The sequence below is a fragment of the Gorilla gorilla genome, chromosome 5, assembly GCF_029281585.2.
Source record: "Gorilla gorilla gorilla isolate KB3781 chromosome 5, NHGRI_mGorGor1-v2.1_pri, whole genome shotgun sequence".
NCBI lineage: Eukaryota > Metazoa > Chordata > Mammalia > Primates > Hominidae > Gorilla > Gorilla gorilla.
The window spans coordinates 191296080-191311592 of record NC_073229.2 but is presented as its reverse complement, the minus strand read 5'-3'; the positions used below and the strand labels follow the sequence as shown (position 1 = coordinate 191311592).

General features: G+C 54.7%; 1 protein-coding gene across 3 annotated transcripts in view; it reads left to right on the top strand.

The window, feature by feature from the left end:
- RNASET2 (ribonuclease T2) overlaps positions 1 to 15513 on the top strand; it is a 77172-nt gene that overhangs the window by 40241 nt on the left and 21418 nt on the right. Inside the window, exons 2-3 of one of the 3 annotated variants that reach the window (XM_063708000.1) lie at positions 10227 to 10321; positions 13666 to 13726. In XM_063708000.1, coding sequence (XP_063564070.1) covers positions 10236 to 10321; positions 13666 to 13726 — 147 coding nt within the window. In that variant the 5' untranslated portion in view covers positions 10227 to 10235. Of the gene's footprint in view, positions 1 to 9418; positions 10322 to 13665; positions 13727 to 15513 lie in introns of those variants that run through there. The other 2 variants (XM_055391346.2, XM_055391347.2) reach the window with 2 other exon arrangements.

Genomic DNA, 15513 nt, shown 5'->3' with positions numbered 1-15513 from the left:
CAGGATGAACATACCCCCAACCTCAGCATCACGCAGTATACCCATGTAACCAACCTGCACATGTACCCCCACATTTAAAATAAAAGTTTAAATTATTTTTTTAAAAAATACTTATTAAATATCTATTAAATTGTTGTTGTTGTTGTTGTTTTGAGAGGGAGTCTTGCTCTGTTGCCCAGGCTGGAGTGCAATGGCGCCATCTCGGCTCACTGCAACCTCCGCCTCCTGGGTTTAAGTGATTCTCCTGCCTCAGCCTCCCAAGTAGGTGGGATTACAGGCACCTGGCACCACACCTGGCTAATTTTTTTATTTTTAGTAGAGACTGGGTTTAACCATGTTGGTAGGGCTGGTCTTGACCTCCTGACCTCAGGTGATCAGCCTGCCTCAGCCTCCCAAAGTGCTGGGATTACAGGTGTGAGCCACCGAGCCCAGCCAAAATTAACTGTTAATGTAATATTAAACTATTATTTGTAATGCAGAAGGGCTTATCTAAAGTAAAGCAGCTCAGTTATGTAGTAAAATCTCAGAAGTCTAAAATGCCTTGCTTATCTTTTTAAGATAAATAATTGTAAGACAGCTCAAGTAAGCAGCCTAATATCCACGTGTATAGGAGTATGTGTGTGCATGTGTGTGTATGTGTGTGCATGTGAGTGTGTGTGTAAGCTCATGGGTTTTTTTCTTTTCCTTTTTCAGAGTAAATATGCTTTGAAAATTTGACATCCATGATTAAATGTAATATATTGCTTTGCTTCACATTTCATAATAGCATGCTATTTGATCTGATTTATTCTTATTGTCTAGTTCCAAAAAGTTTTTTCCGTCTGGTTCCATCAGTTAAGTCACACTTGAAGAACAAATTATATTGTGAGAAACACATGACTGGTCTTTTCTGTTTCTCTCCTGTCCTCCTTTTGTCATGGCCACAGCTCAGAATAAAAGAGTTCCGGTGAATAGAGAAAAGGCCATGTGAGGACACTGAGAAGACAGCCATCTGCTACTGAAGGGAGAGGTCTCAGGAGAAACTAAGCCTGCTGGCACCTTGATCTTGGATGTCCAGCATCTAGAACTTTGAGAAAACAAATTCCTGTTGTTTAAGCCACCTGTTTGTGGTATTTTGCTATGGCAGCCTTAGCAGACAATAAATATATACTGTCAAGTAATAAGGGAGCATTTTGAAGAAGAAAATATCAAGATGCCGGGAACAAAGATAAAAAACATGTTCCTCCCTTTAAGTTCTCATGGTGGTGAAGCGGATGGACAGAGACATATAAACAAGTGTTTTGCTGTGTTTTTTAATTAATAGGATTTATTGGGGGTGGGCAGTTTTAGGTTTACAGAAAAATTGAGCAGAAAGTACACAGAGTTCCCATGTACTCCCTTAAAACCCCTAATACTAGCCCTCTCCCTCTCCCTCTCCCTCTTCCCACGGTCTCCCTCTCCCTCTCTTTCCATGGTCTCCCTCTGATGCCGAGCCAAAGCTGGACGGTACTGCTGCCATCTCAGCTCACTGCAACCTCCCTGCCTGATTCTCCTGCCTCAGCCTGCCGAGTGCCTGCGATTGCAGGCGCGCAACGCCACGCCTGACTGGTTTTCGTATTTTTTTGGTGGAGACGGGGTTTCGCTGTGTCGGCCGGGCTGGTCTCCAGCTCCTAACCGCGAGTGATCTGCCAGCCTCGGCCTCCCGAGGTGCCGGGATTGCAGACGGAGTCTCATTAACTCAGTGCTCAATGGCGCCCATGCTGGAGTGCAGTGGCGTGATCTCGGCTCGCTACAACCACCTCCCAGCCACCTGCCTTGGCCTCCCAAAGTGCCGAGATTGCAGCCTCTGCCCGGCCGCCACCCCGTCTGGGAAGTGAGGAGCGTCTCCGCCTGGCCGCCCATCGTCTGGGATGTGAGGAGCCCCTCTGCCTGGCTGCCCAGTCTGGAAAGTGAGGAGCATCTCTGCCCGGCCACCATCCCATCTAGGAAGTGAGGAGCGCCTCTTCCCGGCCGCTATCACATCTGGGAAGTGAGGAGCGTCTCTGCCCAGCCGCCCATCGTCTGAGATGAGGGGAGCACCTCTGCCCTGCCGCCGCATCCGGGATGTGAGGAGCGTCTCTGCCCCGCCGCCCTGAGAACTGAGGAGACCCTCTGCCTGGCAACCGCCCCGTCTGAGAAGTGAGGAGCCCCTCCGCCCAGCAGCCGCCCCGTCTGAGAAGTGAGGAGCCCCTCCGCCCAGCAGCCACCCCCGTCTGGGAAGTGAGGAGCGTCTCCGCCCGGTAGCCACCTCGTCCGGGAGGGAGGTGGGGGGGTCAGCCCCCCGCCTGGCCAGCCGCCCTGTCTGGGAGGTGAGGGGCACCTCTGCCTGGCCGCCCCTACTGGGAAGTGAGGAGCCCCTCTGCCCGGCCAGCCGCCCCGTCCGGGAGGGAGGTGGGGGGGTCAGCCCCCCGCCCGGCCAGCCGCCCCGTCGGGGAAGTGAGGGGCGCCTCTGCCCGGCCGCCGCTACTGGGAAGTGAGGAGGCCCTCTGCCCGGCCAGCCGCCCCATCCGGGAGGGAGGTGGGGGGGGTCAGCCCCCCGCCCGGCCAGCCGCCCCATCCGGGAGGGAGGTGGGGGGGGTCAGCCCCCCACCCGGCCAGCCGCCCTGTCCGGGAGGGAGATGGGGGGGTCAGCCCCCCGCCTGGCCAGCCGCCCCGTCCGGGAGGTGAGGGGCACCTCTGCCCAGCCGCCCCTACTGGGAAGTGAGGAGCCCCTCTGCCCAGCCAGCCACCCCGTCCAGGAGGGAGGTGAGGGGTGTCAGTCCCCCGCCGGGCCAGCCACCCTGTCCGGGAGGTGAGGGGCGCCTCTGCCCGGCCGCCCCTGCTGGGAAGTGAGGAGCCCCTCTGCCCGGCCACCACCCTGTCTGGGAGGTGTACCCAACAGCTCATTGAGAACGGGCCATGATGACAATGGCGGTTTTGTGGAATAGAAAGGGGGGAAAGGTGGGGAAAAGATTGAGAAATCGGATGGTTGCCGTGTCTGTGTAGAAAGAGGTAGACATGGGAGACTTTTCATTTTGTTCTGTACTAAGAAAAATTCTTCTGCCTTGGGATCCTGTTGCTCTGTGACCTTACCCCCAACCCTGTGCTCTCTGAAACATGTGCTGTATCCACTCAGGGTTGAATGGATTAAGGGCGGTGCAAGATGTGCTTTGTTAAACAGATGCTTGAAGGCAGCATGCTCGTTAAGAGTCATCACCACTCCCTAATCTCAAGTACCCAGGGACACAAACACTGGGGAAGGCCGCAGGGTCCTCTGCCTAGGAAAACCAGAGAACTTTGTTCACTTGTTTATCTGCTGACCTTCCCTCCACTATTGTCCTGTGACCCTGCCAAATCCCCCTCTGCGAGAAACACCCAAGAATGATCAATAAAAAATAAAAAATAAAAACCCTAATACTAAAAAAAAAAAAAAAAAAAAAAAAGTTCCACAAAATGTGTACCACAGTGGCCAGGCTGGCATGGCAAGGCCAGAGGTGCTGGGACACCCTGACCAACATGGTCAAACTCCGTCTCTACTAAAAATACAAAAATTAGCCAGACGTGGTGGCACACGCCTGTAATCCCAGCTACTCGGGAGGCTAGGGCAGGAGAATTGTTTGAGCCTGGGAGACGGAGGTTGCTGTGAGCCGAGACTGTGCCACTGACTGCACTCCAGCCTGGCTGACAGAGTGAGACTCTGTCTCAAAAAAAACAAAAGAAAAAGAAAAAGAAGAGAAAGGGCAGGGAAACACCCAGCAGCTGGCCTCACTTTCTCAGCAAATAAGTAATTCAGAATGCAAAGGAGTTTTTAAGGTGAGATTCTTTCAAGTGTGACAAAGCTCTTTAGAGCTTAAGAATCCTAAACTGTGTAGTTGTGCGACTGCTCTGCCATTGGAATGGCCAGCACCAGATATGGGCTGTTCCTACCGCCTGGGTTCCAGCGTGAAAAATACCGTGGACCACAGTGGCATCTGACGCATAGCCAGCATGGAATATGGGCAAATGAATGAGAAACGATCAACTTCCGTTGAAGTGAGACACTGAGATTTGGGAGGCGGTGTATTATTGTAGCATAACCCAGCAAAAGCTGGCATGGAAACAGGAAACCTGGAGCTAATGCCAAGAAGAGGTTGTGTGGTGAAAGTATCTTGGTCTCTTCAGAATTAACAAGGATTTAAGGATGTCTGTTCATAGACATGGCTGTTGCCATCCTGTCCCCCTCCCTCTCCTACGGACATGTTTCTATACAAGCCAGCAGCATCTTTTAAACCTCATAGTTTGTACCCTTTTACACTATGTTGTGGGAGTCAATGTAATTCCCACTCTGGCCCCTGCCCACCTGCTTGATGCTGGAGCCCTCTTTGTTTTCGTAAAGCTGGGCGGCTTCCAGACCCAAATCCAGCCTTTACAGCCGCTGCCTCTTCCCTACGTAGGGTCCGTTTAGGATCCTGGTAGATGGAGAAGTAGTGAACAAGACAGATGACAGATGCTCCAGGTTCACATCCAAGTTTTGGGGGGTTGAGAGCTTTTCCATTTGGATGTCCTTCTTTAAGAACAAGAAGGCAAAATTGTGAATACGGAATGAGATATGGGGTCTTGGTGGGGCCCATGCCAGCGAGGGGCCTGAAGCTCCTCATTAGCTTCCGATGTGGGGGTGGGGGAGTAGAAGTGGGCAGTACAGGAGGAAGTGACAAGAATTCTCAGGGGTGGGGAGAACTGTGTCGAAAATAAACAAGGAAGTGCAACAGGAAATGACTGGGTGGCTTCTTCAGGCTGGGTAGGACGCTGCTGAATTTATCTGATAAAAATCTCCTCTCTGTGAGTTGTGGAAAATGGCTTGCTGGGAGAGACCCCCTTCTTCCCCACATAACATAGATAAAAGTGATAAAAGTGATGCGGCTGGGCGCTGTCTCCAAAAAAAAAAAAAAAAAGGAAAAGTGACGGATGCTCCCCTCACTCCACCCCCTACCCATTACCTAGGACAAAGCCAGACACAGATCCTCCAATTCCCATTCTTCACCTCATCAATGATGAGCCAGTCAATAGAAATAACACACTTGTTAAGCAAACTTGGTGAGGCTCCTCTCTTCCCCCGAGGCTGAGGACTTTTGGCCTCATCTTAGCCTGAGTCAGTCCCCCCTGAGAGCAGGCTGGCCACGGGGTCAACCTTCTCTGATCTAATGTCCTATGAAGGCAGGTTCTCATCCCACTTCTCCATTCCCAGTTCATTCTTTCTCTCTCTTTCTTTTTCTCTCTTTCTTCTTTCTTTCATTCATTCTTTTTGTTGTTGTTGTTGACGGAGTCTCACTCTGTCACCCAGGCTGGAGTGCAGTGGCGCGATCTCGGCTCACTGCAACCTCTGCCTCCTGGGTTCAAGCGATTCTCCTGCCTCAGCCTCCAGAGTAGCTGGGATTGAGGGAAGAGAGAGACCCTCTCATATTGTTTTATATTGTTTTATACTCAGTACCTGTTTTAAGAAAAAAACAAGGAAGTGAAATCAAAGACAGGCAGCCCGGCGCCAGGCCCAAAACCGGACCTGGGCCTGCCTGGCCTAAACCTAGTAGTTAAAAATCAACTCATGACTTAGAGACCGATGTTATTCATAGATTCCAGACATTGTATAGAAGAACATTGTGAAACTCCCTGCCCTGTTCTGTTTCTCTCTGACCACCAGTGCATGCAGCCCGTCACGTACCCCTTGCTTGCTCAAATCAATCACGACCCTTTCATGTGAAATCTTTAATGTTGTGAGCCCTTAAAAGGGACAGAAATTGTGCATTCGGGGAGCTCGGATTTTAAGGCAGTAGCTTGCCGATGCTCCCAGCTGAATAAAGCCCTTCCTTCTATAGCTCCGTGTCAGAGGTTTTGTCTGCCGCTCCTCCTGCCACAGGATTACAGTCGCGTGCCACCCCCGCCCAGCTAATTTTTGTATTTTTAGTAGGGACAAAAGGCCCCCAGGCCCCTGCAATAATGGTCCTCATAACACCACTCCTCCCCGAGTCCAGATTTGCTTTATATTTGGCAGTGGTCACAACAGCCCTCCTTGACAAGGGGCTGTTTAAACACACCAGACTGTGATTTAAAGGAAAATGAGGATTCTGGGAAGCACTTTTGTTTTAAGAAAATTGCTCTCCCTCTCCCTCTCCCTCTCCCTCTCCCCCTCCCCCTCCCCCTACCCCTACCCCTACCTCTACCTCTACCTCTACCTCTCTTTCCACGGTCTCCCTCTGATGCCGGGCCGAAGCTGGACGGTACTGCTGCCATCTCAGCTCACTGCAACCTCCCTGCCTGATTCTCCTGCCTCAGCCTGCCGAGTGCCTGCGATTGCAGGCGCGCGCCACCCCGCCTGACTGGTTTTCGTGTTTTTTTGGTGGAGACGGGGTTTCGCTGTGTTGGCCGGGCTGGTCCCCAGCTCCTAACCGCGAGTGATCGCCAGCCTCGGCCTCCTGGGGTGCCGGGATTGCAGACGGAGTCTCGTTCACTCGGTGCTCAATGGTGCCCAGGCTGGAGTGCAGTGGCGTGATCTCGGCCCGCTACAACCACCTCCCAGCCGCCTGCCTTGGCCTCCCAAAGTGCCGAGATTGCAGCCTCTGCCCGGCTGCCGCCCTGTCTGGGAAGTGAGGAGCGTCTCTGCCTGGCCGCCCATCGTCCAGGATGTGAGAAACCCCTCTGCCTGGCTGCCCAGTCTGGAAAGTGAGGAGCATCTCTGCCCGGCCGCCATCCCATCTAGGAAACAAGGAGCGCCTCTTCCCGGCCGCCATCACATCTGGGAAGTGAAGAGCGTCTCTGCCCGGCCGCCCATCGTCTGAGATGTGGGGAGCACCTCTGCCCTGCCGCCCCGTCCGGGATGTGAGGAGCGTCTCTGCCCGGCCGCCCCGTCTGAGAAGTGAGGAGACCCTCTGCCTGGCAACTGCCCCATCTGAGAAGTGGGGAGCCCCTCCGCCCAGCAGCCGCCCCGCCCGAGAAGTGAGGAGCCCCTCCGCCCAGCAGCCACCCCGTCTGGGAAGTGAGGAGCATCTCCGCCCGGCAGCCACCTCGTCCGGAAGGGAGGTGGGGGGGGGGTCAGCCCCCCGCCCGGCCAGCCGCCCCGTCCGGGAGGGAGGTGGGGGGGTTAGCCCACCGCCCAGCCTGCCGCCCTGTCCAGGAGGGAAGTGGGGGGTTCGGCCCCCCGCCTGGCCGGCCACCCGGTCCGAGAGGTGAGGGGCGCCTCTGCCCGGCCGCCCCTACTGGGAAGTGAGGAGCCCCTCTGCCCGGCCAGCCGCTCCGTCCGGGAGGGAGGTGGGGGGTCAGCCCCCCGCCCGGCCAGCCGCCCCGTCCGGAAGGGAGGTGGGGGGGTCAACTCCCCGCCCGGCCTGCCACCCTGTCCGGGAGGGAGGTGGGGGGGTTAGCCCCCCGCCTGGCCAGCCGCCCCGTCCGGGAGGTGAGGGGCACCTCTGCCCGGCCGCCCCTACTGGGAAGTGAGGAGCCCCTCAGCCCGGCCAGCCGCCCTGTCTGGGAGGGAGGTGGGGGGGTCAGCCCACCGCCCAGCCTGCCGCCCTGTCCGGGAGGGAGGTGGGGGGTCAGCCCCCCGCCCAGCCTGCCACCCTGTCCGGGAGGGAGGTGGGGGTTCGGCCCCCCGCCTGGCCAGCCACCCCATCCGGGAGGTGAGGGGCGCCTCTGCCCGGCCGCCCCTACTGGGAAGTGAGGAGCCCCTCTGCCCGGCCAGCCGCCCCGTCCAGGAGGGAGGTGGGGGGGGTCAGCCCCCTGCCCGGCCAGCCGCCCCGTCCGGGAGGTGAGGGGCGCCTCTGCTCGGCCACCCCTGCTGGGAAGTGGGGAGCCCCTCTGCCCGGCCACCACCCCGTCTTGGAGGTGTACCCAACAGCTCATTGAGAACGGGCCATGAAGACAATGGCGGTTTTGTGGAATGGAAAGGGGGGAAAGGTGGGGAAAAGATTGAGAAATCGGATGGTTGCCGTGTCTGTGTAGAAAGAGGTAGACATGGGAGACTTTTCATTTTGTTCTGTACTAAGAAAAAATTCTTCTGCCTTGGGATCCTGTTGATCTGTGACCCTACCCCCAACCCTGTGCTCTCTGAAACATGTGCTGTATCCACTCAGGGTTGAATGGATTAAGGGCGGTGCAAGATGTGCTTTGTTAAACAGATGCTTGAAGGCAGCATGCTCGTTGGGAGCCATCACCACTCCCTAATCTCAAGTACCCAGGGACACAAACACTGCGGAAGGCCGCAGGGTCCTCTGCCTAGGAAAACCAGAGAACTTTGTTCACTTGCTTATCTGCTGACCTTCCCTCCACTATTGTCCTGTAACCCTGCCAAATCCCCCTCTGCGAGAAACACCCAAGAATGATCAATAAAAAATAAAAAAAAAAAAGAAAATTATTTTTTTAGCTTAAAAGAAAAGAGAAAAAGAACTGTGGCGTGTGCCTATATTCTTGAGAGGAAGGAATGAAAGGAGCCGGAAAGAAACAAATAAGTCGCTAGGGAAAAGGAGAACGAGAATAACACCATGACCTGTAGGAGGTCCTGGAGGAGCTAAGGAGGTGTCAGCCATCTCCCCCCCCCCCCCATCTGTTCCACAGGTGGCATTTTATTGAGCACCGACTGTCCCCCATCCACTGTGCTCAGTGGCAGGGACTCAAGGTGGGCAAAATAGACATGGGCCTTGCCTTGCAGTCTAGAGGGAAAAACAGATTAATCATTTAAATATTTTGTTTCAAAGAATGGTAATGCATGCAGGCAAGGTCCAGGCCTGTGGGAGAGCAGGCTACAGGCCCACCTGCTATTTAGACAGTTACCAGTGGCGGAGGACCCCGAGGAAGGCGCAGTTTACTCGACGTGTAAATAGGAATAGCCTTAACTAGCTGTGGGTGTGCGAACAGGGAAGGGAGAGAGGAGAAACATCTGCAGAGACAATGCCGGGTGCACAGCCCGTGGGCGGGGCGGCGGGTGCAGGGGAACCCGTGCCTTTGAAGGGCTGGGAAGGCCAGGGTGTTGGGGGAGGAGACCGGGCCTATGGGACCGGCCCTGGCTACGCCAAGGTGGGGCTGACATGAAGTCCCCTTCATCCGTGGGGGGTGGCCCGTCCCTCTGGGAGGGGATCCCTCGCAAGATGACTTCCCAGGTCGCGCCCCGAGGCGGCTCTTTGCTGCCCCCACAGAGATGACTTCCGGGCTCCTGGGGCCCGCGGGGAGGGGCAGGTGAGGCCCAGGGCTGGGTGAGGGCCAGACCCTTCTAGGAATGTTGGTGCTCCCAGCACCTAGCACCAGGAGACTGGAGAGGTTTCCGGGAGAGTGACCCGAGTAGGTCCCCTCCTAATTCTGGAGCCGTCCCTCGGGCTGCGCAGTGGAGCGCCGAGGTGGCGGGAGGCTGCGGGGAGCCTGGGCGGCCAAGCACCATCTGCAGTCAGGAGCTCCCGGGCAGCTTGCAGGGCGCAGTTTTTGAAAGCGGGTGCTGCGTGCGGACCGCGGGCCTGCAGGGTGCGCGGGTTGGGCTGGGGGCTGTCCCTGGAGAGTAGAGTGGCCCTGGGGCCCGCACGCTCACTTGCTGGCGGGGGATGGCGCAGACACGGGCGGTCCCCCCGAGGGCGGTCCTCACGGGTGGTCTAGGTTAGCTCGGACCCGGGAGTGTGGGAGTGGCGCAGAGCTGCGGGAAAAGGCGCGGGGCGCCTGCGTGGCGAACGAACACAGCCGCCTGACACTCCCGCAAGGCCCGCGGAGCTGCTCCTGCCTCCGCCTCTCTGAGCCAACCACGGGGCGGGGTGTGAACGCCGGGCGGGGACGTGCCGTTCTGGGGGGCGTGTCCACCGGCGGGGGCGAGCCGTCCTGGGGGCGTGGCTCTCTGCTCCGGTGCAGGCCCGCAGGGCGCCCTGGGCTGGGAGGAACGCGACTTACCGTGGTCGTGGGCGGACGGCGGCTGCAGCGCGGAGGAGCTGGGTCGCTGTGGGTCGCGAAGCAGAGCCCGGGACGTGCGCGCTTGGTGCACGATCCTGAAGGGGAGCTCCGAGGGGCCCGGGTCGCCAGGGCTGCTGCGGCCATTCCCGGAGCCCGGCCCGGGGCCCGCAAGATACTGGTTAGGCCGTCCCAGGGCTCCGGGCGCACCCGGTGGCCGCTGCTGCAGCGGAGGGAGCGCGGCGGCGCGGGGTCTCGGAGACAGCGTTTCTCCCGGAAGTCTTCCTCGGGCAGCAGGTGGGAAGTGGGAGCCGGAGCGGCAGCTGGCAGCGTTCTCTCCGCAGGTCGGCACCATGCGCCCTGCAGCTCTGCGCGGGGCCCTGCTGGGCTGCCTCTACCTGGCGTTGCTTTGCCTGGGCGGTGCGGACAAGCGCCTGCGGTGAGTTACCTTGCGAGGTAAAGTGGGGAGCGTGGGAGCCGGGCCCTAGAGCTTGCCACTGGGTGAAGGCTGCAGCTCTCGGGGTCGGCGGTCGCTGAGCCCCGGGCAGCGACTGGGGAGGGAGGGGGGAGCCGAGCACGCTCCGGGGTGACCCCTGGGAAGAAGTTAGGAAGCGGAGCACGCCTCGGGGTGACCCCTGGAGGGAGTGGGTTGGGGGGAGCCCTTAGCACACTCAGAAGTGACCTCTGGGAAGGAGTGCGATGAGGAGAGTCCTGAGCACGCCCCGGGTTGACCTCTGGGAAGGAGTGGGTTGGGGGGAGCCCTGGGCACGCTCTGGGGTGACTCCTGGGAAGAAGTGGGTTGGGGAGCCCTGAACACTCCCCGGGGTGACCCCTGGGAAGGAGTAGGGGGTAGGGTGAGGTCCTGGGTACACTCCAGCCTGGAGCTGGACTGGAAACTGCTCCCACAGACTGCTCCCAGCCTAGGACGCGACAAAGCAGGTGGCAGGCTTGGTGGAGCACTGTTCCTGCACTCGAAGTTCTCTCAGAGGTCGAAGAAGTCGTGGAGGGGACACTTAATTTCAGCTTTCACTGCGGCGGGTGGTGAAACGACTGTTCTTCCTCTTTTTGAGTATCCTGTTCTGAATCCCTTCCCTTGGCTCGCCCTCCGTGTGTGTGTGTGTGTGTGTGTGTGTGGCAGCCGCCCAAATTAATTAGGGGTAAACAGGCGGTGCTGCAAAGAATTCCAACTTTAATTCTGTGGAAGATACCAATATTTGAATACCATATTATTTCTATTTGGGTAATGATCGGGTTAATAGAAGGATTTCTTACTTACATAGTAGGTGTGGAAAAGGTGGGTTTTACTTATTTATTTTTTTTTAGACAGAGTCTTGCTCTGTCACTCAGGCTGGAGTACAGTGGCGTGACCTCAGCTCACTGCAACCTCCACCTCCCGGGTTCAAGCGATTCTCCTGCCTCAGCCTCTGAGTAGGTGGGATTACAGATGCACACCACCACGCCTGGCTAATTTTTGTATTTTTAATAGCCAGGCTGGTCTCGAACTTCTGACCTCAGGTGATCCGCCCGCCTCGGCCTCCCAAAGTGTTGGGATTACAGGCGTGAGCCACTGCACCCGGCCAGGGTTTTACTTTTTAAACACCTTAGGTATATGTTTTTAATCATGTACATTAAAATGTAGCATATTTCAGTGTTCCGGAAAGTGTACTTTCTGAAAAAGAGCTACATTTATGTCCTTATTTATTGGCAATGAGGTTCAGAGCCTCTCACTGGGGAAGTCTGTGGCGTGCTGGCCCTTGCTCGCTGAGTGGAAACTGCTAGTTCATACCCAGTGGGACCTTTGAGCTCTCTACGCTCCAGTTTCCTCATCTGTAAAGTAGAAATAGTAACAGTCTGCCTCACAGAGTTGGCTTCAGGAGAAATCAGTTAAGGTACAGAATGTAACTTGGAATGATGTCTGGCTGGAAGTAAACATTAGCATAAAACAGGCTGTCATATGTGGATCCCCCACCCCAGCCCATAATTCATGCAGCTGATATAATCGGACAATCTTGAGCAGGCAAGATTTGCGAGAGCATGGTTGATTCAGACCACGAGGGCTTCATAGGTCAGCAGGCATTTTCCCAAGTTCTAACTGGTTTTGAGACCTTGGTGATTTTTCTTTCTTCTTTGACTTTCTTTAGCTTCTCCATTACTTTCTCCGTGAATAGGGGAGGGGGGCATGTGTGTGGGAGGGGATCTCCTGCAGTCACATCACTCTGCCTGGTTTTAGATGGAGAGTTTGTTACAAACGTCTGAGTCTTGGTAGTTTCGTTGTAAGCATATTGATAGTCTCATCTTCCTGGGTGTTGCTAAGCTTTCCAGCCTCAGGTTCCGTCTATGTAAAATAAGGTTTTTGCACCCAAGGGTAAAAAATGCTTTACCAGCTCTAATTCTCACCCTGCAGCTCATCCTTTTTTTTTTTTTTTTTTTTTTTTTTTTTTTTTTTTTTTTGAGACAGGGTCTGGCTCTGTAGCCCAGGTTGGAGTGCAGTGATGTGATCTGGGCTCACTGCATCTTCCACCTCCTGGGCTTAAGCTATCCTCTTGCCTCAGCGCCTTCCAAGTAGCTGGGACTACAGGTTCCTGCCACCACACCTGGCTAATTTTTGTAGAGACAGGGTTTCACCATGTTGCCCAGGCTGGTCTTGAACTCCTGAGCTCAAGCAATCCTCCTGCCTCTGCCTTCCAAAGTGCTGGGATTATAGATGTGAGCCACCACGCTTGAACCCTTTTTTCCTTTTATACTGAGAGCTTGCATAATTAGTTCCAATGTACAACTAAGTTTTCATACCATCTTAACTGTAAATTCTATACAAATTCAACAGGACTCAATTATTTACAAAAGCTAATGTGTGACAACCTGATCTTTTTACTTGGAATCTTCCCTTCTAAAATTTGATTTATCCTGAAGTGTCTGCGTGACTTACATTCCTGTGTTGCTGCTGGCTTTTTCCATGTGCATTTTTTGCAAGCTGCACTTTTTACTTCAGTCTCGTTAAGTCTTGCAGTTCTGGCTAGAGGCCTCCTGCCATGAATAAGCTGCTGCTCCACAGTGGCTTCTGTGAAGTCTTAGAGTCAGATGAGTTTCACCGTGTTCAGGTTTGTGCTCCAGTGTGGCCCCATGTTCTGGGTAACACGTGTGATGCAGTGCTGCGTGCATACCATGTCCTGAATAACATTCATGATGCAGTGCACATACCGTGTTCAAGTTAACAGTCCTGGTGGCATCTGAAGTAGCACCCTAAAATCAAATGACACAAATTCTGCAGAGAAGCAAGTGAAGTCTAAAAACTGAGTTGGGGTAGTGACGATAAATAGCGTTATGCTAGTTCAGGTTATGTTTCGTTGCCAAATGAATTACAAAAAACTACCAGGTTTCAGGCTTTTATGGGTTTCACGAATGCAGGGGAGGGATCGTGGATCTGCGTTTCTCTTGAGCATCCTTAGGAGAAAGGTGCTTCGTGGCTCAGTGGCTTCTCTTCAGTGAGGCCCTCCCTGGCTGCACTCCTAGCTTGCCCTGCCTCCGCTTCCCCTCCTCTCCCCTCCTCCCCTTATCCTGTTCATGTTCTCCGCCACTCAGCACTGGACGCCACCACACGTGCCTTCTTAGTGTAGGGGTGTACCGCCTTCCTCACAGGAGTGTGTGCAGCAGCAGGGCAGGCAGTGCTCCTCCTCCCACAGCACTCGGTGCTGAATGAATGATTGAAGGGATGGATGGGTGGATGAATTTTTTCTGTAAGTTTAAAAAAAGTTCTTGAAAAATAAGTTTCTTGTGTTTTAACAGTGACAACCATGAGTGGAAAAAACTAATTATGGTTCAGCACTGGCCTGAGACAGTATGCGAGGTGAGTGTTTCTGCCTTGACGGGCCCTGGGGCCTGGGGAGCCCTGTGAAGAGGGGTTTGTGTGCACGTGCCCGTCCAGGGCACCCACGCTGCTGGTGTGGGAGGTAGGCATCGCTCTGGCGGGTGGGCGGTGTCTCCTGCAGAGACTGCCCCCAGGAGGGCTGTGTGTGAGCTTCCCAGGGCTGCTGTAACAAAAGTGCCACAAGCTGGGTGGCTGAGAGCCTCAGGAATTTATTCTCACGGTTCTGGAAGGGGAAGTTTCAACCTATGGGTCAGAAGGGTTGGTTCCTCCTGGAAGGCTCTGAGAGAGTTTGTTCTGTTTCTCTGCTAGCTTCTAGTAAGGACCCGTGGTCCTCTGCGTTCCTGGGCTGACCCATCACCCCAATCTCTGCCTTCTCCTTCACGGTGTGTTCTCCACTTTGTGTCTCTCTGTCTCTTCTGATGAGGACACCAGTAATTGGATTTAGGGCCCACCCTAATCTGGTATCACCTTTTCTTGATGACATCTGCAAAGACACTGTGTCCATGTAGGGTCATGTTCACAGATGGGAGGAGGGGTTAGGACAGGGATATATCTTTTGGGAGGACACGGTTCAACCCACAGCAAGCCTCAGTTTGTCTCCTCCCTCTGTGGGCGGCAAGCCACCCAGATGCCAAGGCAAGAGACTGAGGGCATAAGCTGTTCCAGTATAATAAAGAAAATATATAAAATGAGAACAGTTATACTAGAAATAGATTATAGATATGATGATATATGAATATTATTAATCATCAGTTTGTAGCATTGCTCTTTATTCCAATATTATAATAATCCTTGCTCTACAATTACAGCCTAGGAAAAACCAGGCCATACAGAGATAGGAGCTGAAGGGGCACAGTGAGAAGTGACCAGAAGACAAGTGTGAGCCTCTGTCATGCCCGGACAGGGCCACTAGAGGGCTCTTTGGTCTAGTGGTAACACCAGTGCCTGGGAAGGCAACCATTACTTAGCTGACCTCGGTCTAGTGGTAGCGTCAGTGCCTAGGGAAGGCACCCGTTACTCAGCAGACTGGGAAAGGGAGTTAGAGCAGACTCTGCTTCACCATACCTCTTGTGGATAGGCCTCATATCAGTCAGGCCTGCCCACAGCCGTCTGGAGGCCTAACCATCTCCCCGTGATGCTGTGCTTCAGCAGTCACACTGCTGTTTCACTTTCATGTTCCACCCAGTACACCTGGCTCTGCCTTCTAGATAGCAGTAGCAGAATTAGTGAAAGTACTAAAAGTCTTTGAAATGCATAGAAGAAATAATGGCATAAGCTGGCCTCTCTCTCTCTCCGCCTCCGCTGCCATACAGGGAAGGGCCCCCTGTCCAGTGGACACGTGACTCACGTGACCTTATCAATCATTGGAGATGACTCACAATCCTTACCCTGCCCCTTTTGCCTTGTATCCAATAAATAACAGTGCAGCCAGGCATTCGGGGCCACTACTGGTCTCCGCGTCTTGGTGGTAGTGGTCCCCTGGGCCCAGCTGTCTTTTCTTCTGTCTCTTTGTCTTGTGTCTTTATTTCTACAATCTCTCGTCTCCACACATGAGGAGAAAAACCCACAGTCCCTGTAGGGCTGGTCCCTACATCCCTCCATGTATTGGACATTTTATTAACATGTCCTGTGAGTGAAGAGGACCCAAGAGCTTCCCTGCCTCCTTTGCTGTGCTTGGCACCCATGGCACTCGCGGCCCTCCGGGCTGGCCCCTCATTATCTGGCTGCGTTTTGCTCCATGCCCACATCCCTTCAGGGCGTCAGTG